At 40.8% G+C, this 23,450-nt stretch overlaps 1 protein-coding gene across 1 annotated transcript in view; it reads right to left on the bottom strand.

Moving 5' to 3' along the window:
• Positions 1-23,450, bottom strand: part of ADAMTS6 (ADAM metallopeptidase with thrombospondin type 1 motif 6) — a 310,431-nt gene that overhangs the window by 179,206 nt on the left and 107,775 nt on the right. Inside the window, exons 8-9 of the mRNA XM_054031218.1 lie at positions 7,478-7,521; positions 3,961-4,066 (exon numbers count right to left, since the gene is read on the bottom strand). Of these exons, the coding sequence (XP_053887193.1) occupies positions 3,961-4,066; positions 7,478-7,521 (150 nt within the window). The remainder of the gene's footprint in view (positions 1-3,960; positions 4,067-7,477; positions 7,522-23,450) is intronic.

Genomic DNA, 23,450 nt, shown 5'->3' with positions numbered 1-23,450 from the left:
GCTTTAGCAAACCACGAGTTATTGGACTCAATACAGGGAGGGATATATGAGTGAATGTTAATGGCCTATAATATGCAGGATGTCAGATTAGAAGATCTAATGGTCCCTTCTCACCATAAACTCTATGAATCTATGAAACCTGTTGAGTCACACTTCTTTCAATGATATCTTAGAAGTCATATTTCAGAGAAAATATGTACAAGTCAGCAAAATATGTACAATTACATTACAATTTACATATAAACACAGCAGTTTATTTCATTCTTTGCTACTCTCTCTTCTCCTCAGTTCCACAGTTTTCACAACTTCTGTATGCCATGGCTACTATATAACTAATAAAAACACAGTATTTCAGAGTGAATTATTTCCTTTTTAATTTAATTCAGTTTTTTGTTATATTATGTACTCAGTCTAGACATGTCACTTAAATATAGTTATATGCTTCAATTTTCCATTTAATAAGGAAGCCAATTTCCAATTTCCCATGTAGTTATGAATAGTAAAGTGATCATCATGGCACAATCAAAGAAAACAGTTAAGAATGTTCTTTGTTATAGTTAACTTACTCATGCATTCAAGTACCCTCAAGTACACTCAGTATCAAGCTCTATCCAATTTGAAAATAAGGAGAAATAGGAGGAGAGGAAATTTGCACTTTCTTATAATTTAGTCACAAAACCTTTTGGGTGGAAGGTAGGATGATGGCTAGATGGCTCAAAATATTAGAACAGGTGCCACTAACTACTCTTTATAGACCAACTTTTTTCTCCATACATTCCTCCTGGTCTTCACTTTAACTAGCTTTTACAACCAGGGCAAGCTGTGCTGGATTGTGCAGTCACTCCATGCATTAAACAGCATTTCTCAAATGCAACCACTGTGGCCGCATGTGGCCATCAGGGACTTTTCTTGTGGCCACAGCCTCCAGGGCTTAATTTGTCCCCAGGTTTCCCAGGGCTGAGTAAGTCTGCTGTGAAAAGTGATACTTGTATGTTTCTTAATATCACTTTTCACAACAGACTTACTAGCTAGCAATAAATAAATTACAATGATTTGGACGTGTATATGTGCATATTTATTTGTTTTTCCTAAAGCTAATTAAGTATTTTAGGAAAAAGTGTGAGACCAGCCACCAGCAAGAGTTGGTGGCTGCACTCTGAGGCCACCAAAAAATGTGTCCTGAGAACCCCTGCATTAGAAAATAGGGGACAATGAAATTGGTGTCCACACACTTCTCAACACAAAGTTTGACAAACTCGGTCCATACTGGAGTGTGAGGTGGGAACCTCCAGTCAGGACCAATTCAGAGTTTTTTAAAAGAGACATTAAGTATAAAGAAAGGAGACAGTGCCAAAAATGTATGAGTATGGGTAGTAGCAAACATAGCTGCAGTTCAAAGAAAAAAAGATGCTGTGACCACAAGACATGCAGGATGGCTGCATTATTGTTCCCAGATTCTAATCCATATCCAAACCATATGCAGAAATCACTGTCATCACACCAGCATCTCACACCACCATAGATATGAATGATTTACCATTTAAATTTACGCGTGTATAAATAACCTCTTTAAAACCTATACCGCATGATTTAACAGCACTACAATACATACTGTATGTATGTAGATGTATCACCTGAAGATCTTTTTCTATGTGAATAGAGTACACTAAGTTCACAGTAGGGTTGTATATAATTATAAAAGACGTTAATGAGTAAGAATTCCAGGGCTTTTAGTGAATCATAGAAGTTATTCCCTCATGAGTGGAAATATATTTTCCTTTACTCTATCACTTATGTAAATAATTACAGAAAGAGAAGGAAAGATATAAAGAGAGAATGAACTACATGTGTTTTAAATTAGTTTTTCTTACTTTTGATGCAGTTTTGAACAATTGGTTTTGGATTTGTAAAAAATGATCTATCTCAGTGTAAATGCCTGTAAAAATCAGCCTTTTTTCACAGATAAAATAAATGAGGTAATACTTGCCTAACAATTATCTTGCATGATAGGTGGGCTGGAATAAGTGTGTACTTCCAATTGCTGATTCTGTTCAGTAGATTGATAGTTTCCATTTTAGTCTGTACGGGAACTTTTAGCTGTTGCATCAGTTAATGACTGGAAAAACATGTCATCCATAACTCAGCATTGGTCAACCCATGTAAACAAGGAAGGAGACCTGATGAATCATAATAGGAGGTGCCTAGTCATTTTATATTCATCAGAGGTTACTGGTGATGCTTGTTTTTGAAAGCAGACCTGAAACATTCCAAGATCAATCTTTAATCAAAGGTTATTGTTGTCCCAAAACATCATGTTCTTTCAAAATGATATATGGGTGCTTTGAAAATGCAAGTGATGTTATGACTATTGTGCATACTTCATGGTTAGTTCATTACTACAGCTGTACCAACAGTAAAAATAAAAATATTGTTTTAATCATAAAAACATAAGAATGGCCACACCGGGTCAGACCAATGGTCCATCTAGCCCAATATCCTGTCTTTCAGCAGTGGCCAGTGTCAGATGCTTCAGAGGGAATGAACAGAACATGATAATTATTGAGTGATCCAATCACTGTCATCTAGTCTCAGCTTCTGGCAGTCAGAGATTTAGGGACATCAGAGCATGGGGTTGCATCCCTGACCATTTTGGGTAATAGCCATTGATGAACCTAGCGTCCATTAACTTATCTGATTATTTTTTGAACCTAGTTATACTTTTGGCCTTCACATCCCTAGGCAGAGTTCCACAGGTTGACTCTGTACTGTGTGAAGAAGTACTTCCTTATGTTTGTTTTAAATATGATGCCTATTAATTTCATTGGGGACCCCGGTTCTTGGATTATATGAAGGGGTAAATAACACTTCCTTATTCACTTGTTCCACATCATTCATGATTTTATAAACCTCTATCATATCCCCAGTCACTCATCTCTTTTCTAAACTGAACAGTCCACGTCTTCTAAACCTCTCCTCATATGGAAGCTGTTCACTACCTCTAATCATTTTTGTTGCCTTCTCTGCACCTTTTTCAATTCTAATATAACTTTTTTGAGATGAGGTGACCAGCATTGCACACAGTATTCAAGGTGTGGTGTACCATGGATGTGGCATGGTAGTGGCATTATGATATTTTTTGTCTTATTATCAATCCCTTTCTGAATGGCTCCAAAAATTGTTAGCTTTTTTGACTGCCACAGCACACTGAGTTGATGTTTTCAGAGAACTATCAAGAATGACTCCAAGATCTCTTTCTTGAGTGGCAACAACTAATTTAGACTTTATCATTGTATATAAATAGTTGGGATTATGTTTTCCAGTGTGCATTACTTTGCATTTATCAACATTGAATTTCATCTGCCATTTTGTTGCCCAGATACCCAGTTTAGTGACTTTGTAACTCTTCACAGTCAGCTTTAGGCTCAACTATCTTGAGTAATTTTGTGTCAGCTACCAAATTTGCCATCTCACTGTTCATCTCTTTTTCCAGATCATTTATGAATATGTTGAACAGCAATGGTCCCAGTACAGATCAAAACAGAGTTAATTATGATTTTAAAAAAATGAGAAATAATAATCTTTACCTTTTAACTGCTTTTGATCCACTAAGAGAGGTAGACAAAGGAAAGAGGGGAAAAAGACAATACCAAAACCAAATCTTAAAAAATATATATGAAACAAGGTAGGCAATTTGTGAGCCCAGCCTCAGAATCACATTAAATTGGGATCTGAAGTAGAAAAGTAAGCAATACAGACTTAATTCTAAAGTAGAAGTTCTTGTTAAAATACAACAAATAAAATGTATCACCACTCATCATGGATAATGTTATCTACAGCAACCAGAGGCACTAGAGGAGAGATGGTACTGCCAAAACGCAAGAGATCATGATAGTAATTATTACATTGTTATTTCAAAGGTGGTATAATCAAATTTATTATACATATTTTAAACTCACTCACTTGTGACCAATCTCATGTGCAATGGTAAAAGCTGAACCTAGGCCAATGTCTTCATTAATGCTGCAGCTCCTTTCAGGCTCACACATTCCAGCCACAGAGGCCAAGCCTGAATAAACAGAAGGAGACACAAAGGGTCATGCCAAGGTGTTCAAGTCTTAAAAGCCCTAGTTATAAATGGCTGGATTCTTTTTAATAACCTCCACACACAGAAGGAGCAGTTGGCAAAAGGTTAACTTTCTAGTCATTTTCAAAATCACTGGGGGGAATTTCTCTTTGCCGGCTAGACATTAATATTTTTTGAACTACAGTCAGTGCTGGAAAATGTCTAGACTAGGGGTTAGATTTATAAATTTTACTTCGGGTAACTTGGGACCACCTAGTAACTTGAGCCAGGAGAGGGAATTCAAGAAAGCATTTCTATTTTAACATTCTTGAGGCTGCAGAAAGTAAAATGTATCCACATTATTTTTCTAAAGAGATCTGTTTAAGTTTAGTGGGTTCCTAAAAACATACAAGAAACTTTTTTAGCTACAAAAAGCCCCAAGGGGTACTTTTTTTTGTATAAAAATAAAACTGAATGCATCAATAAAGGAGAGGAGACATGTTAATACAAAGCATTCACTTAAATATGGAAGGCTTTTCCATTTATCATTGTATTATAAGTGCTTTTTAAAGATTCCTTAACAGGAAGAAAGCTACTGGCACTTACAGAATATAGCTCTGCTGTGTCATACACACTCTTCAGCATTAGAATATCACATAGAATATATACTATAGCCGAACGACTTTGCTGTCACTGGTGATGGACTCTAACCAGCAGCCTTACCTAAGGTATTCTTTCCTGAGGTCTGTTATCTGGAAGAAGCATTAACAGCCTCTCCAAGGGAATCACCTGCCCTGCGAAATACAGTACTCCAAAACAGTGACTGGAAAAATAATTACTTTGTCATGGAAGGCAAGTTGTTACCTTTTATGAGAAAATGGTGCTAAATTATGCCCTTCTGCCTAAAATAAGTAGGAATGAGATGACTAGTAACCACTGGAAAGAGAGGATGAGGTGACTGGGGAGAGAGGATTAGTCATGAGAGAATTAAGAAAAATGTTTAACAAATTTTTGCAGTCTACTATCTGTTGCCAGTCTAATAATAATGTTCCACCTGCCTAAAATTCTCTGTTGTTTTAATTGGATGAGGTATTCTTTACTTCCTGAATTTGAATGTAGTGTACCTAGCACTTTTATGACTGTCATGTTTCCCCACTGACGTGGCCACATTTCAAGGGTGTGTAAAGAGATCCCTATATGGTCAGTGTATAGAACTTGGTCCAGCAACCCTTACTCACAGGAATAATGGCCTGAGGATCAGGCTAATGATTTGTAATTCTGTACAGTGCTTTTATGTTTGCAAAAAACAGTGGAGGCCAAATCCAGAACCCAGACCTGGCCCAAGATGCTGAGCCAGCTGCTCAGCAGATGTGTAAGAGAGGGAGGAGAAATCCTCCACTGAAGCCACATAGCAGCTGCACAGCCACTTTGGGTATGTCTACATTGCAATAAAACACCCGCAGCTTGCCCATGTCAGCTGACTCAGGTTCACAGGGCTGTAAAATTGTGGTGTAGACATTTGGTCTCGGGCTGTAGCCTGAGTTCTGGATCCCCCCCCTCACAGAGTCTCAGAGCTTGGGCTCCTACCCAGGCCCGAACATCTACACTGCAATTTTTCAGCCCCACAGTCTGAGCCCTTTGAACCCAAGTCAGCTAACGTGGGCCAGACACAGCCATAGGTGGTTTATTGCAGTATAGAGATAACCTTGATGCAAGCTGCTTTTTCTACATAGCTCCTTATGCCAGAGATTGGAAGGGAAGAACTAGAAGATCTGTCTAGCAGCAGATCTTCTAGTCCCATTTCTCCCCAGGGTACCCAGGGTTCCTCCTACTCATTGTGCTCCTGTCTATGGGGACTTCGTATATATGCTCTCATTAAGCACGTGCTTCACTCCAACTTCTTGAGGTCAATGGCACTTAAGCATTTCTTAAGTGTTTTGTTGACTCAGAGACATAGAGGATATTGTCCCTACTCCCACTACAGTTCCCAAAATGCAAAGAAACTGCCATAGTTCTGTTGTCAAGATGCCCATTGCAGAAAAGGAGGAGGGGGGTAGTAATTGACTCTTTATGAACAAAAGCATCAATTTAAAATTTGTTCACTTTCTATTTAGTAAAGTATGCAGTCAAGCCTGGCCTCCAATGTGCTGGTTTCAAGTGGAGCAGAATTTGGCTCTATGCTGAAGTCTTATAAACTGAGGATTAGTGCACTAATAGTCAAATACATAAAATATGTTTTTCACTAAATGTTTCCTTTGATATTTTCCCCTTTTGAACACTTGCAGTGGCAATTCTGTGACATTAGTATGTCTTTGCTGTTTTGACATCTCTGTGCTGGCTTTAATTTAGAAATTTGTAGTCTGAAGGCATTTATGTTACACTAAAATATGTTATGCATATGGATTATGTTTACAGTGGGCCAGATTCCAACATCCTTTACTCACATTGACTATAGCTTAACTACACAAGTTTCCCTAGTGACTTCAATAGGACCACTTGTATAATAAGTTACTATTCAACATGAGTTAAGGTTATCAGAATCTGGTTCAGTGACGACAGTAACGGAGGAAACAGAAAAAAAAATACTATGGTTGACTCTGATCGGTGGAAGACCTACAAAATAATCACACACAAAATCAATAAGCCGAACTAGTCTGCAACTCAGAATTGGAGTGCTGATAGTTAATTACAAAGAAGAAGCTAATGGAATGATTTAAGGTTGAAAAAGTGATTTGTTAGGTACATATTAGTCTCAGTCCATGTATGAAAGGCTCTTTAATAATAATTTCTGTCTTTAAAACACTAGTAAACTGCAATATTTATGATATATAACACACACCTTTGTGGTGACAAATTTAGGGATGGCAAGGACAATATCTCTCCACCCTGTCCATAATATTGACAAATGTGCTTTCCACTGAGAAGGCACCAAGGAGTTCCAATATTGTTTTAATTTACATTGTTGGATTATTTTCCACAATGCTTTATAGAAGAAGCAGTCTTGATGTTGCACCTCGACTCATACAGTATGGCAACAATTTAAACCACAAAGAGTGTTTCCTGGGGCTGTGTCTTTTTTTCCCTTCCTCTCCCATTTGTATTTTTGAAATATATAATGGAAATAGATTATATGGAAATAAGCAGTAAGTTTTCTGCTTTAATTACTGCTTGGTAAGTTTGAATCATCTAGTAGGTTTTATCAGCATTACAGATGCCAGAAAAGAAACGCCCAACAGCAATTCACATAATTTAATCTTCTAGTGATCTAACAAAACATATACCCACATAAGTTACATTTTACTTCTTATATTTGAGAAGGCTCACTAGCAGAAGAGGTCAAAACTAATCAATCAATAATCAGAATAATGCAAACAAACAACAAATACAAGCTGAAGTTCCACTTTGTAAACTTACCCAGTGTTCCACAGGGCTTGTTTTTATAAGTGCAGATATCGTATCTGTTGAGGAGAAAAACAATCAGACACAACTTGTAAGAGGATCATATCTGTGAGATATTTTGCATATTTATCACATTTCTATATCATAGGTCAAGTTGTCAGACCACAATCAGTGTAAGTATGTGCAGCCAACTAGTGACGGCATTTTCTACACTCTGGTGTAAACCACAGGCTGCAGTATGCTCACAGCCTTTGGCCTCAGGCCAGTGGGACACCTGCCAGTAAGAAAAAAACAGTTAAAGTGGATCTTTGTAATCACCGGCTCCATAAAACAGTCTACCATGCTGTTAGGAAGTTACAGCTGCATGCCTGCAGACTGCTACTCCTTCAAGAGGCTACTAGCAATGTTTATATTTCTAAATCTGCTGAAACATTTTCTTATGGTGGACATGGCATATTTTACAACATTGAACAGCTTTCATTTTAATTGCTACCATTCTCTCTAATTTTCATTAAGAAGTTTAAGTGTTTAAATTATCAAAACTCAGGCAAATAAGAATCAGGTTTCTCATTTTGTTATCTTCCAATTATTATGTGTGCTTTAAAAGTAATGCATTGCAAGTTATTAACATTTTTTAATTTTTATGATATTTTCTTACAAACGGCTAAATAAATTGCTAAAAACTTCCCTCATTTTAGATACAATCTTCCCAATACTGAAGTTCAGACAATGAGTCTCTGTTCAGATGACATGGTGAAATAAACATATCAGTGTTTTGTAGCCTGTAAAGGAATTAAAACATGTTTCCTGCAGTACAGCTAATATCCAGTGTAAATAATGCGGCCAATGCACTATAACTGCATATTTTTAAATGTGTTACAGCCACAATCCTATAGCTAAGATATGCAGCATTATTATAGACTTATGTTTTCAGGGATTTATAATGATTTCCTTGCAGTATAATGTTTCAGAGCATGTGTTTACAAGGTTTTTGCACTATGAGAAAGTAAAACCAATAAAGAAGATGAGGAGACATGGATTCCTCTTTTCACTCTCATTTTTTAACTTAGACCTTTTTTTAATATTTTTAAAAACTAATAGTACCTGTTTTAAACATGGTTCAGTGACCATTTATGAGTAATGTATGAGATGTATAAACTCTTTAAGTGCCAGAATAAGTTTTTGTCTGCAACCCAACTCCATGCACTAAATTTCTGAGTGCAAAATTAGGCCCTTAATCCTGTAAATGCCCCACACATGTAGACCTCTCTGTCCAGGTGTAACCCTATTGATTTCAATAGGGCTCCACATGGATGCAAGAATCTGCTTATGTGGAGCAGTGGGCAGGAACATGGCCTAATTGTGATCTCAGAAATGTGTGTATTCAGTTCCCACTTGAAGTGGCTCAAATTGTGTCATAATATGTGCATGCAGAGTTCTTACCAATTTCAAGAGAAGCCCTATATGGGCATCCAAGGCCACATTTTAACCTAGTTCCTCTTATGCAATTTGAGGGATGGGTACTCAGATCAGTATTCTGCTATACAACGTGTGGGAACATAACTATCTAATAGGTCACACAAATATAAATAGGCAGATAGCGAGATTTTCACCACACACTTCATGTCATTTACATCTTTGAAGATGCAGGACTTATTATTTTGCATTCAGTACAGGGCCTGAACCTACTCCTATTGAAGCTATGGCAATACTTTTGTTCATCTCAAGGGCAGAAAGATTGGGTCCAGACATATTAAGTGAGAAAAAGTAACTTGTATGAATACCATGAATATGTAGCTCTGAACCCAACAAAAGAAAGTATCTGGAGTAAACAGTAAATATTTTACTATTGTGTTGTAGTATTTAATGCTACTGGGAACTGAACAGTTAGACCTGCACATGTTGAAACAAAAATATATTCTCAGGATAAAATCCTGCCTCACTGAAGTAAATCGGAGTTTTATCACTGACTTCAATGGGGCCAGCACTTACTCTTAGAGACTGATTCTACTCACAATTATACTGGTATGAATTGCACTCAGTGAAGTTCCACCAGTGCAACAATAGTGAGATCAGAGTAAAATCCCTACTTTCTCTCACATTTTTTAATAATCAACACCATTTATCATTCTGATTGTCCTGTGTACCTTCTATTATTCCATTGTGTAGGGTAGACTTAGAAGGAAAAGTTTTATGAAAAAGAAATTTCAGTGAGAAAACAAAATGAAATTTTGCAGAAAAATATTTTTCTGCTTTCTGATGAGCTCTAACCATTTTGTAAAAAAACACCTCAAACAGTCAGACTATTCTAAATATGGCCTCACTAAACAGTCCAATGGTACAGGCTAGAATATTGTCCTAATAACATTCATAATTTCTCTTATGAATCCCAAACCTTTGTTTTTTCTATTAAACAATGCCAAAGGATTTATTTTATCTACTATAGATCTTTTCCTTTTTCTATCCTTTGTGCCACAAGGTTCTGGATGCTCTCTTTTCATTTGGTTTGTTCTTAAACTCATTACCTAACATTTCTATGAGGTGAACGGCACAATTCATTCATCTGTTTGTGTACTATCCAAATCAATCTGAATTGTACTTGCCTTTTCGTCCTTTGACTCCACTTCCTCTAGCCTTGTTTTGCATTACAGTGGAATCCACTTAATCAGGAAGCCCCAGTGGATAGCTTTTCATCCTGATTAAGTGTAATTGTAATGTAACAGAAAAAGGGATTTCAGTAGTATTACTGTCTGGGGAGATGCATGTTACTGGAGATGCCTATAATGTTGGGAAAAGGGATTATCTGCATTGGATTGGCACTGAGCCAGGTGTCTGCTCAGAAATGGTAGAAGAGACTTCTATGAGATTTGCAATATTGTGGGCCAACATGTGTAATGGGCGTGCCTGAAAGGAACTGACTAGCAGATAGGAGTAAGCAGTGGTGATGCACAGTATATGTTTTCTGCATGTATCATAAACAAAAGAAAGACTGAAAGCTGTTGTTAGAAGGAAAACTGTACAAAACCAACATTAGACAGAGACACACAAAGACCAAATGCCAGTGAATGTTACAAAATCACCTGAAAGCATCCCTGTTAAGGGGATTACTTTACTCACTAAGCCACATGTATGAAACAGAGATGGCTGGTGATAGACAAGACTTGAAGGAAATGTGTTTTAAAGCAAAAAGCTGAAGAAGGAGAAAGTAGAAACACAGCAAACGGCATATATTCCAGGACCAGAAGGGACCATTGTGATCATCTAGTCCAACCTCCTGTAGAATACAGTTCCATATAAAAAAGAATGAGGAGTACTTGAGGCACCTTAGAGACTAACTAATTTATTTGAGCATAAGCTTTTGTGGGCTAAAACCCACTTCATCGGATGCCTGCAGTGGAAGATATAATATGAAAATATATATACACAGAGAACATGAAAAAATGTGTGTTTCCATACCAACTGTAATGAGGGTAATTAATTAAGGTGAGCTATTAGGTGAGTTATTATCAGCAGAAGAAAAAAACTTTTGTAGTGATAATCAGGATGGCCCATTTCCAACCATTGACAAGAAGATGTGAGTAACAGTAGGGGGAAAAATTAGCATGGGAAAACAGTTTTACTTTGTGTAATGACCCATCCACTCCCAGGCTAGGTCTACACTACCCGCCTGAATCGGCGGGTAGAAATCGACCTCTCGGGGATCGATTTATCGCGTCCCGTTGGGACGCGACAATCGATCCCCGAATCGGCGCTCTTACTCCACCAGCGGAGGTGGGAGTAAGCGCCGTCAACAGAAAGCCGCAGAAGTCAATTTTGCCGCCGTCCTCACAGCGGGGTAAGTCGGCTGCGATACGTCGAATTCAGCTACGCTATTCACGTAGCTGAATTTGCGTATCTTAAATCAACTCCCCCCTGTAGTGTAGATGTACCCTCAGTCTTTATTAAAGCCTAATTTAATGGTGTCTAGTTTGCAAATTAATTCCAATTCTGCAGTTTCTCATTTGAGTCTGTTTCTGAAGTTTTTTTGTTGGAATATTGCGACTTTGAGATCTGTAACTGAGTGACCAGTGAGGTTGAAGTGTTTTCCTACTGGTTTTTGAATGTTATAATTCTCAACGTCTGATTTGTGTCCATTTATTCTTTTGCATAGAGACTGTCCGGTTTGGCCAATGTACATGGCAGAGGGGCATTGCTGGCACATGATGGCATATATCACATTGGTAGATGTGCAGGTGAACGAGCCTCTGATAGTGTGGCTGATGTGATTAGGTTGTATGATGGTGTCCCCTGAATAGATATGTGGACAGAATTGGCAATGGGCTTTGTTGCAAGGATAGTTTTCCTGGGTTAGTGTTTTTGTTGTGTGGTGTGTGGTTGCTGGTGAGTATTTGCTTCAGGTTGGGGGGCTGCCTGTAAGCAAGGACTGGCCTGTCTCCCAAGATCTGTGCGAGAGGGATTGTCCTTCAGGATAGGTTGTAGATCCTTGATGATGCGCTGGAGAGGTTTTAGTTGGGGGCTGAAGGTGATGGCTAGTGGCGTTCTGTTATTTTCTTTGTTGGGACTGTCCTGTAGAATGTGACATCTTCAGTTCCATAGAACTTTCCCAAAATAATTCCTATAACATATATTTTAGAAGAACATCCAATCCCTATGTAAAAATTGTCAGTGATGGGGAATCCACCAGGACACTTCCTAAATTGTTCCAAAAATGGTTAATTACTCTTACCATTAAAAGTTTATGCCTTATTTCCATCTGGGAAGGGGACTACAAAAATGCTCAAATGTCAATGAGGATACCTGCAATGGAAAAAGTTCAGGTTGGAGGAAAGTAACTAGTGGGTATTGCAAAGAGAGGTGAGGCTCCCTTTGTCGTTCCTCTGAAAGATGGAATTTGCTGTAAGGTTAAGATAATTACCGATGCAATTTGCACCACTTAATTGAGATGTAACTTTATTGGGGGATCTATTTAATAGATGTTTGTCAGGGAACCAGATTAAACCTAATGATTGATATGGTACTAATTCAGAGGGAAGAGGGCCATTGACCAAAAATTATTAACACTACTTTCTTTTCAGGAAACATTTCTAAAGAGCATATCTATGAACTGAGGTTTTTTTATTTTACTGTTGTTGTTGTTAACTGAATCTTGCTTATTCTTTCCCTTGTTTCTCATCATCGCAACATCACAGATTTTGACTGTAAGCTCTTTAGAGGACAGACTGTCCCTTACAAACTTATGTAGTGCCTAACACAGGTGTTCTCAAACTTTCTTTGCTGGGCCTCCCCTTTCAAAATATTTCAGGCTCTGATGACACCCCAAAAAAGTAATGACCCCCTCACACATACCATGCCACCCTTCCTCTGCATTGCTACTGGTAGCAGCACTGCCTTCAGAGCTGGATATTTGGCTAGCAGCTGCTGCTCTCTGGACACCCAGCTCTGAAGGCAGTGCAGAAGTAAGAGTGGCAATACCGTTACCCCGTACAGTAGCCTTGTGAGCCCCTTTTGGGTCAGGACTCCCAGTTTGAGAAATGCTGGCCTAACACAACTGGGCTCTGAGCTCAGCTAGGACCTCTGACAATTACCATAATATAAACAAACAATCTGATTCCATCCACTTCTTTGCTTTTCTCACCCTCTTCTTCTGCCCGCATATCAATCATATTGCATCTTTACACTGGAAACACTTACTGCAGGCCCAGGTCACCTGTCTAGGTTTATACTGAATCTAGCTCCCTAAGTTTCATACTTCAGTGAACTAAAAAACAAAGCAAAACACCATTCAAAAAGGCAAATTCACCTGATTCCAACATAAAACCATAAATTGGTTCAGACTTTCTCAAAAGTGGGCCTTTGGACTCACAAAAAGGATTCACAAGCTTCACAGAATCATTAAACAAATCTGGGTTATATTTCAAAATCATTACACAAAACAAAAGCAGGCAAGTTGTGTGTGGTTTGGAGTTTCAAACAGCTATTGTCTGTACACACAAATGCAGTTTTTGCCTGCACAAAGTGTATGTATGTATTTTTGCAGGTGCAATTGGTGCCCTCAGTGTTAAAGGAGTTGTGTGGACAAATAATGATACCATAAATCTTATGCTTAGCACATTTAGACAGCTGCTGTATAAAAATGAAGGTTTTATAGCAATTATTCATCTGTTCATCATTTTTACAACATCTTAATTCATTTCATGTGCATACCTTACAAATAACAATACATTTTACAACACTAAAACCCTTTTGATTTCTTTCAAAAAGTTTTACTATAGCATCTGCTTAGTCTTACAGAAAGTGGTATACCACAACAGCATTTTGCCTTAAAATAAAGTACACATCTTATTTGGTTTCTTCCTCAAAAACCTCAAAACCAAAGGAGCTATTTAAACTAAGGAAGGAAAAGCATAATATACATGTTACACATCACTCAACAGAAATAACTTTTTCTATTATTAGTTTTCCATGTCTTTTAAAAACTGCCACAGACAATCAAAGTCTGGCTCTACTGGGCTTAATTTCAGAACTTAACTTGGTTAAATAAGTGAAATTCTGAGTTATAGTTAGGAAAAGAAGTTACTTATCTTGTACAGTAACTGGAGTTGCTTGAGATATGTCCCTATGGTGCTCCAAGTCAGGATGCACATGCATCCATGCACTCTTAATCAGTGATTGTTGTCTGTGGTGTCTGCGGTCTGTGCCTGGGTCCTAGACACCTTAGTGCTCCAGCACATGGGTAATATAAGGAAGGGACAGACCCTCTGCCACTCCAGTTCCTTCTCAAAAATGAAAGACTTCAAGGCAGAAGGGAAGGAGAGCAGGCAGTGGAGCAGCCATAGGGATGCACATCTCAAAGAACTCCACTTATTGTACAAGGTAAGTAAAGTCCCCTTTTTCTTTGAGTAGTGCCCCTATGAGTGCTCCATATCAGGATATTCATAAGCAGTACCTCAATTATGAAGGAGGGTGCCAAGGGGTCGGATTCAGTACAGAGAGTAGAACAGATCACTGACAGGTGCGTCGGCTTCAAAGAAGGCATGAGAGTGTAGTTCTGGGAAAAGCGTGTAACTGAAAGACCAGGTGGCTGCCCTGCAGATGTCTGAGAATGATGTGTTTTTCAGTAGGGCTTCAAAGGTAGATTGAGTCCTAGTGGAATGAGCCATCACCCTTGGAGAGAGGCGAGACTCCAAAGGCTTCATAACAGGTTAAAATACATCCTACAATCCATTTGGATAAGCTTTGGGTGTAAAACAGGTGTCTTTTCATTCATTCTGCAATTGAGATGAAAAGCCTTCATGAAGCGCTAAGGGGCATGATCCTGTCTACATAAAAGGTGAGAACTCTTCTTACATTCAGTGAGACTTATTTCTTCTTTGGAAGAGTGAGGTTTGGAATAAAATACCAGTATGTGAATCTCCTGATTAACGTGGAATCCTGACGAAAGTTGAGGTCAGACGCAAGGGTGTGGCTATAGCATCACTCTGTCATGACAGAACACTGGGGTCAGCCATCAAGGCTCTAAACACCCTGAACTGTTAAGCTTGCCTTACACAATCTGCAAAACAATTGGTCCTTACATGCAAGAAGCATAAATTTTAGTACACCTCTACCCTGATATAACGCGGTCCTCGGGAGCCAAAAAAATCTTACCGCGTTATAGGTGAAATCGTGTTATATCGGGATAGCAGCGGCAGGGCTCCGACGGTGATTTAAAGGGCCTGGGGCTCCTCGCAGTGGCCAGAGCTCTGAGCCCTTTAAAGTGCCGCCCGAGCCCCACTGCCGGAGAACCGGGGTAGCGACGGCAGGGCTCCAACGGTGATTTAAAGAGCCCCGGGCTCTGGCTGCTGCAGGGAGCCCAGGGCCCTTTAAATCACCACCTGAGCCCCGCTGCTGGAGCCCCAGGGTAGCAGCAGCAGGGCTCCGACGGTGATTTAAAGAGCCCAGGGCTTCGACTGCTGCGGGGAACCCCGGGCCCTTTAAATCTCTGCCCGAGCCCCGCTGCCGGAGCCCAGGGGTAGCAGTGGCAGGGCTCTGACAGTGATTTAAAGAGCCCCGGGCTCCGGCTGCTGCGGGGAGCCACAGGCCCTTTAAATCTCTGCCCGAGCCCCACTGCCGGAGCCCCGGGGTAGCAGCGGCAGGGCTCTGACAATGATTTAAAGAGCCCCGGGCTCCGGCTGCTGCGGGGAGCCCCAGGTCCTTTAAATCTCCACCCACGCCCCGCTGCCGGATGTAAAGCAGCCCCGCCTCCCAGAGCGCTGCTTTACCGTGTTATATCCAAATTCGTGTTATATCGGGTCGTGTTATATCGGGGTAGAGGTGTAGTGGGGAAAGATGTATATAAACTGTGTAGTGTGTGACGTGAATTGGAGTTGCAGTATCACCCTGTACCTAAACCCCCTGCATCTGGGCCTGGCCAGCATGTGCAAAGAGCTGTTATACACGTAATACACTAACCTGAATGATGAGCTGGAGTCAAACTGACTTTTTTGGATCTCAGAGTACTCAATGAAGTTTTCTTTCAAAACTGGACAAAGCGTTCTGGATAAGCCAAGTGGAAAGGTCTCAGAGGGAATGCCAATGTAGGTGAGTTTTTCTGTTGCGTGTTTTTGATTATTAAGCAGTGCTATTTGTTCCTCTGGAAAGCAGTCTTGTTCTATACCAGAGAGCCAGCTATTAGCCACGCCTTGAGGTGAAGCACCAACATGTTGGCGTGTGATGGACCCACACCTCAGTGAGGAGATTTGTAGGAAAGCAGAGAGTCACAGAGATATGCAAACCAGCTCTTGGAACCACACCTGTCTCAGCCATGACTGCTCTGAGGATGGCTACTAATTTTTCCTGTTTCAATTTGTTAGGACCTTGAGCAGTAAAGATGTTGGAAGATAAGCGTATAATAAAATGCAAGGTCAAGGAATCACTAGGGCATCTCCCATAGAGTTGCAGCTGTGCCCTCTCCCCAAGCAGAATCTACTGCATTTTGCATGGATGGTGTTGCAAAGAGATCTATCTTTGAATGACACCAGGTAAGACGTATCTCTTGGAATACCTCCCACTCATAGTCAATGTGAATATGCCTGATGAGACAGCCTGCTACTGTGTTCTGTAGTCCTGGTAGATAAACTGCTGAGATACGTGTGTGCTGTGATATGCACCAGTTACACAGTTTTATGGATTCACCACATAAGGACTGAGATCTTGCTCCTCCCTGTCTACTGATAGAATACATTGCTGCTCTGTTGTCCAGCATTATTTGACAGCTTATTTGACAGAGTTATTGGCCTAGTGGAAGGGGGAAATGTACATATGATATATCTTGATTTTAGTGAAGCTTTTAACACAGCCCCACATGACATTCTCATAAACAAACTAGGGAAATGTGGTCTAGATGAAATTACTATAAAGTAGGCACACAACTGGTTGAAAGACCATACTCAAAGAGTAGTTATCAATGGTTTGCCGTCACAATGGGAGGGTGTATCTAGTGGGGTCCTGCAGGGGTCAGTCCTGGGTCTGGTACTATTCAATATTTCCATTAATGACTTGGATAATGGAGTGAAGAGTTTGCTTATAAAATTTGCAACGGACACTAAGCTAGGAGAGGTTGCGAACACTTTGTAGAACAGGATTAGAATTCAAAATGACCTTGACAAATTGGAGAATTGGTCTGAATTCAACAAGATTAAAATCAAAAAAGACAGATGCAAAGTACTTAGGGAGGAAAAATCAAATGCAAATACAAAATGGGGGAATAATTGGCTAGGTAGTGGTACTGTTGAAAAAGATCTGGGGATTATAGTGGATCTCAAATTGTATGAGAGTCAACTATGTGATGCAGCTATGAAAAAGACTAATATCATTCTTGAGTATATTAACAGGAGTGTAGTATGTATGATATGGGAGATAATTCTCCTGCTCTGCTTGGCACTGGTGAAGTCTCAGCTAGAGTACTGTGTCCAATTCGGGCATCACAATTTAGGAAAGATGTGGACAAATTAGCAATCTAGAGATGGGATTCTCAACCTCTCTCTTTCTGAGGCCTCCCCTCAACATGCTAGAAAAACTCCAGGGCCCAGCAAGGGTGGGTGGGGTGGGGTGGCTCGGGTCCAGGAATGGGACTCTGGGGCATTGGCATACATTTACTTCTATTTCGGGGGATGGGGGGGACAAGGGCTGGCAGGGCTCGGGCCAGCTCTGCACAGCGGGGTCCAGGGAGGGAATGCCACCTCCACCCCCTGATTCACCTCATCAGGCCACCCACCCGTCTGGGGCTGTGTGCCGGTGATTACTCAAGGACTCTGCTGGGCTCGGAACTGCCTAGGCAGCTCTGATTGGCTGCTTGAGCAGTCAAAGGAGGCTGGGAGCTGAGGAGCAGCCGCAAGCCCAGGCACCAGCAGCAGATGTGGGAATGCCATAGCTGCCCACTCCATGGCACAACCAGCCAAAGAAGCAGCTGCCCCTCACTGCCTGGCTCTGTCTTCCTGCCTAGGATCTGGCCAGAGGGTGGGGCCTGAGGGGACTGAGGGAGAGAAAGAGGTGGGGGGTGTAGCTGCCCCCAGAACTACCCCACTTTGGGTAAGGCACTACGGTTTGGGGGACAACACCCTGGTGCCCCCTCAACTCTGCTCATGGGCTCAAGGCTTCTGCTTGTGGTGGTGGGGCTTCAGGAGGATGGGGGGAGCTTGGGTTTTCAGCCCCACACTGCTCCTGGCCTCAGCCCTGCGGGGGGTGGGGGGGGAGGCACCATGGCTTGGGGCTTCAGCCCAGTGGGGGGAGGTTGCTAGGGCTCGGGGAATCAGGTTTCAGTGGCGGGGCTCCACGCCTCCCTGAATGGGCTTGCAGACCCCTGGTTGAGAACTGCTGGTCTAGAGGACAGCAACAAAAATGATAAAAGATTTAGAAAACCTGACCTCTGAGGAAAGGTTAAAAAAATGGATATATTTAATCTTGAGAAATGAATACTAAAGGGGTATCTGATAGCAGCCTTCAAATATGATAAGGGCTATTATAAAGAGGATGGTGGTCAATTGTTATCCATGTCCACTGAAAGTAGGACAAGAAGTAATGGACTTAATCTGCAGCAAGTGAGATTTAGGTTAGATATTAGGAAAAACTTGCTAACTATAAGGATAGTTAAGCTCTGGAATAGGCTTCCAAGGGAAGTTGTGGAATCTCCATCACTGGAAATTAAAAACAAAAAGATTGGACAAACACCTGTCAGGGATGGTCTAGATTTACTTGGTCCTGCCACAGCACAGGTGGCTGGACTTGATGACTTCTCAAGATCCCTCCCAAACCTACATTTCTATGATTCTATAATTATTCTGGTCGGATGACCCCTGCTGTGGGGTAAGAAGTATTGGCAAACATAACAAATGACTCTGAACTCTAATATGTTGATATGGAAGATCACCTCTTGAAGGGTCTATTTGCCATGCGCTCTGAAGATTTGGAAGGGTGCATCTCAGCCTATCAGGAAGGAGAAGGATTTGTGAGAAGGTGGTGTTTCTTCTTCTTCAGCTGGCTCTTGCTCCTCTGTAAGATTCTGCTGGATGCCAGGTAGGTAGTTTTTGTTCCTGACATGCTCTCTTACAAGACAGGATCCTGTAGAACTGGTCACCATAAAGGGCCCACAGGTTCCAATAAGCCCACTATGATGAGGCATAAGGGAAGGGGCAGAGTGACAACGTTGTTCTTGCCAATGTTACTGGGTGCATCTCCTGCTGGGATTTTCCTCCTCAGAGTGTACTTTAAGGGAGAGCGGCTGGAAGGTGGAGGAACCTTGTATAGACACCTCAGAATTGGAAAGGTGTCAACCCCCATGTCTGACAGAGGGGCAAGTGGTGGTGCTAGTACTGGTGGTTGAGTCTGATTCCACGGGTCTTAGAGAGTGCTCCAACAACACAAGTTTTAGTCTGTTCTCCCTCAATTCCTTAAATATACATTTAAAACCCAAGCAGATCTTACATTTGGAGGAGATGTGAGCTTTTCCAAGGCAGGAGAGGCAGCTTGAATGTTCATCGCTGTGGCAGAAAGACCTATGACAGGTCTGGCAGGGTTTGAAGCCCAAGATCTTAGGAATAACCCGTATTTGAGGCCATGGATCAATGCCCAGGAAAAAAAGCAAAGGCTCAGATCAGGCAAATGAAGAACGAAAGGGCAACCCTCCCTTCCCTGCTCCCCTTGCCCAAGCACAAACTATGCTAAATAACAAAACAAAACAAAAAAGAAAGATTAAGCGAGAGAGATGGCAAGCTGCATAGCTAGCTAGCTAGTGGACACTGCAATGCTCTGTCTCAAGTTGCAGGCAGTTGAGAAGGAACTGGAGTCAAAGCGAATCTGCCCCCTCCCTATATACCCTTGTACCTGAGTATGAGGATGTCTAGGGTACAGAGGCAAACTACAGACACTGCTGACAAAAATCTCCTATTAAGAGTGCACAGATGCATGCACATCCTGACAGAGAGCACCCAGAGGGCCACTACTCGAAGAACTATTACCACTTTAAAGTTATAACTCACTAATGGATTTATATTAAAAAGGCTTTCAGGAGATGAATGCTTCATATTTAGTATATTTTACACTGTTTTTAAAATTACAAATGCAGACACCAGGGTTAAAAAAGATTCTAGGTGATACAAGCTCTTCTGTTCATATTATAATTTTTCTTTAACAATTTGGCATCATAATATTTAAATAGTAATTGTACATTTACCATACTCTACACATCAATGTATTCAGGGCAATTATACACAACCTAATTTTGTAATGATTGTATAGAGGTATTGTAATGTCAAATGTAATCCAAAATGTAATTTTTACAAAAATAAGATTTTACAAAACTTAAGTCCAACAAAAATGCAGCTATGATGTTTCCCTGAATTTCTTGCAACTCTGTCCTGAAGTATTGAACCAGTACATGACAGAGATGGTAGGAGGGCTATTGAGGGGATGAAAGTAAAGTAGGTTAGAGGTGGATGGGCAAAGGCAGATGAGAATATGGTTGGAGAGATAGAATGGGGATTTCAAGGCTTGAGGCATGACCCAAAAAATCATCAGTCAGACCCCAAAAGTCATGAGATTGTCTTAAAAACTGAGATTTAAAAAATAATAAAGTTTATGCTTATTTGTCTTCTGGTTTCTGACCTTTTAGGGTGCATTTGGGACACATTTTTATTCCACAACCATGAGGGCTAGAAAATTCCTTTTTTTAATTAAAGCTATGATTCTCACATAGTCACTTGCCTCCAGCAGCTGGGGTTTTAAGAAAAATACCAAGTATCACAAGATTCAGAATAAAATCACAAAAGTTGACAACACTGTTGAGAGCAGGTGTGGAAGTTAGGAGAAGGAGTGAAAAGAAAAACTGATTAAGGAGTAGGGAAAGAGAAGGAATAATGAAATAGTGCTAGACAAAACAAGAGTCAGAAAGAGATGAGGATGAGGAAACAGATTATAGGAGTGGAAAAAGTGAAAAGACAAAAAAAAAATTAATTAAACTGGAGTTATGGTTGAGACTACTAATCATAACTTACAGGTAACAAATTTCGTAGGAACATTGTAGTTATACAACCACCACCACCCATAATTTGTAACCTAGTAAATTCAGAGTTAAAGATAAACACAAAAGAAATCCAAACGTTTGAAAGTATGGAAATGCCCAATTAAAGTCACTCAAACAACCTTAACTCTGTCCTTACCAATAATCACATCCATCTTCATACCTACTTTGCAAGGTATATTATTTTGGGATTCAAGGATTTTTTCAGAGGGCTTAGAATTTTTTCAAACCTCTGATAGCGAACTTCTTGCATTTGGAGAAGACTGTACTTGTACAGTTTGCAGACTGTCAAAAATACTCAAAACACAGCACTGGTTTTATAAATCGTTTTTTGTATACTTGTTTCCAATACTAAGTGTGATACTTAGTCACAACACCAGCCATTAGTCTATTTATTAAAATACCATTTCATGGATTGAATCTAGAAGGTTTATGTATCTAGATATGATTTCATTGTGTCTAATGACATATACCACTGGTGGCACATGGAATCTTAATAAAGAATGGCGTGTAATTGCCTTCAGTATGCTATTTGTCTAATCAGTATTTTTCTATAGACTGTGTATGGTTGCAAAGGAGACTAGAGTCAGCACAGCTACTTTACCCTGAAGAATCAAGTACTCTATCTTTCTAAGACAAATGAGCAGCCTCCAATCTCATGAAACTACTTTGCTTGGCCATGCCCATTTTTAGTCTAGAAACAGTCTTTCAGAAAATTTGTATCTTGGTGCACAAACAGTGATGGGTGGATAGTGGCTGAGCTCCCCGGCATGACTGGCAGATCTCCTAGAGCCGATGTGGGGCTGTGCTTAAATAGTATGTTAAAGCACTGTGCAATACTATGCAAGTCCTCACCCAGCTCTGTGCCTCAGTTTCCCCTCCGGTGAAATGAGGTTGATGGTAATGAGCCACCTTGATAAAATGCTTTGAGACCCTCGAACAAGTTGTGCTGGAGGAGGGCAAAGTGCAAGGATTGGACCAGTAATGCTACTTTTCCCTCTTTTCAGTTTCTTCTTACTGGAAATTGTTTCATACAGCTCTCCCGGTTGCAGCATCCAGTGGCTACAGATCTAGCAGCTCTCTCATTCCCACTCCACCATGCATTTTTCTTCTGTGAGCCTCAAAGAACCATGGTTCCAACAGAGTTCACCACCACCACTTCAGGAACACGAGCAGCCAGAGAAGCCTGGCCTAAACAGTCATTAGCCAGGGTCCATACGTGAGCCTAGCCCATTAGTAAGCATAAGCTGGCCTAAGCCACAATTCAGGATGTGCACCAACCATGCCTTCCAGCCTTTATTGCCCACAATTAATTAGACCCAGCACATCTTCCTCAGAGTATGATAACTCCATTCTGAGCAAGACATACATTGGTTCCCATTCCATCACCCTCCATCCTCCTCCAACCTGTTCCCTGCTTGCCTTGTCCTACCCCTTTTTCCTCTGGGATGGGTGACTTGGTTAATTGGTCTACCTCTACCCCTAATTCCAAGTTAGACCCCCAAAAATCTTGATGTACTACAAAATGAATTTTTTCCCTCAGTTAAAGTTAAGAGCAATGATACTAAGACCCCTTTGCACCCTGCTTAAAGATCTTCTTCCTCATTGTCTTTTGCCTATGATGACTTTTGTGTCATGACATCTTTCCTCTCATTTTCTCCTTTCCTCCACTATGGGGTGACACACACTATCTGGCTCCACACCTGGATGCAGACTCCATCTCACAGTCCCATCTGAGCCAGGCACCTTTCAACAGGATCAAGCTGTTCGAGGAGACTTTGGATACAGCCATCCAGGAAGCCACTGAGCTCAGTAAACTTCAACTTCCTAGTCAAGAAAAGGAAAAGAAAAGGTTCACCTTCAGATACTGACTATCCAGAACTAGCTCCAGAAGGAGTTACAAGTATATTTTGTTCCTCCAGAATCAGAAGCAACTTAATTGTTCGTCAGCGTCATTCTCCTCTGCTCCTAACAGCAGTGGCTTCCTACCCAAACTCCATAGGTCAAGTCCCCTTTACTCTCCAGCCTCCTCCTGCTCCCCCAGACTACATACTTTGATCTCTGTTGCCCCTCTTAACTTTGTTTCCCTTTAGACTTTCTAAAGTCCACAGTACCTTCTGTGGACCTCTGTAAGTAAGTGGGATCCATGGCGAAGTCCACACTGGAGTCAGCAGGGAGTTAAATCTGGGATTAGGAGTGAGAATGAAGGCATGGAACCTAGGGAGAAGACAGGTTTGAGAACAGAGGGCAGATGATTCAGGGCAGCCAGTGGGGAGAACTATGGAAATAGTAGGAGGGGCTGCAGGGATTCTCTGGTACCAAGGGAATCTTGTGGTGAGTAGGTGCCTTGCGGACACTCTGAGCTGTGGGAAGGGTAGGTAAGCTCTAGAGAATTTAGGAGCTGTGTAGGTCTATAGGAATCAGAAGAGACAA

Source organism: Malaclemys terrapin, chromosome 6, assembly GCF_027887155.1.
Source record: "Malaclemys terrapin pileata isolate rMalTer1 chromosome 6, rMalTer1.hap1, whole genome shotgun sequence".
NCBI classification, from domain to species: domain Eukaryota; kingdom Metazoa; phylum Chordata; order Testudines; family Emydidae; genus Malaclemys; species Malaclemys terrapin.
Note: the sequence above shows the minus strand (reverse complement) of the source record. Positions and strands in the feature narration are given on the sequence as shown.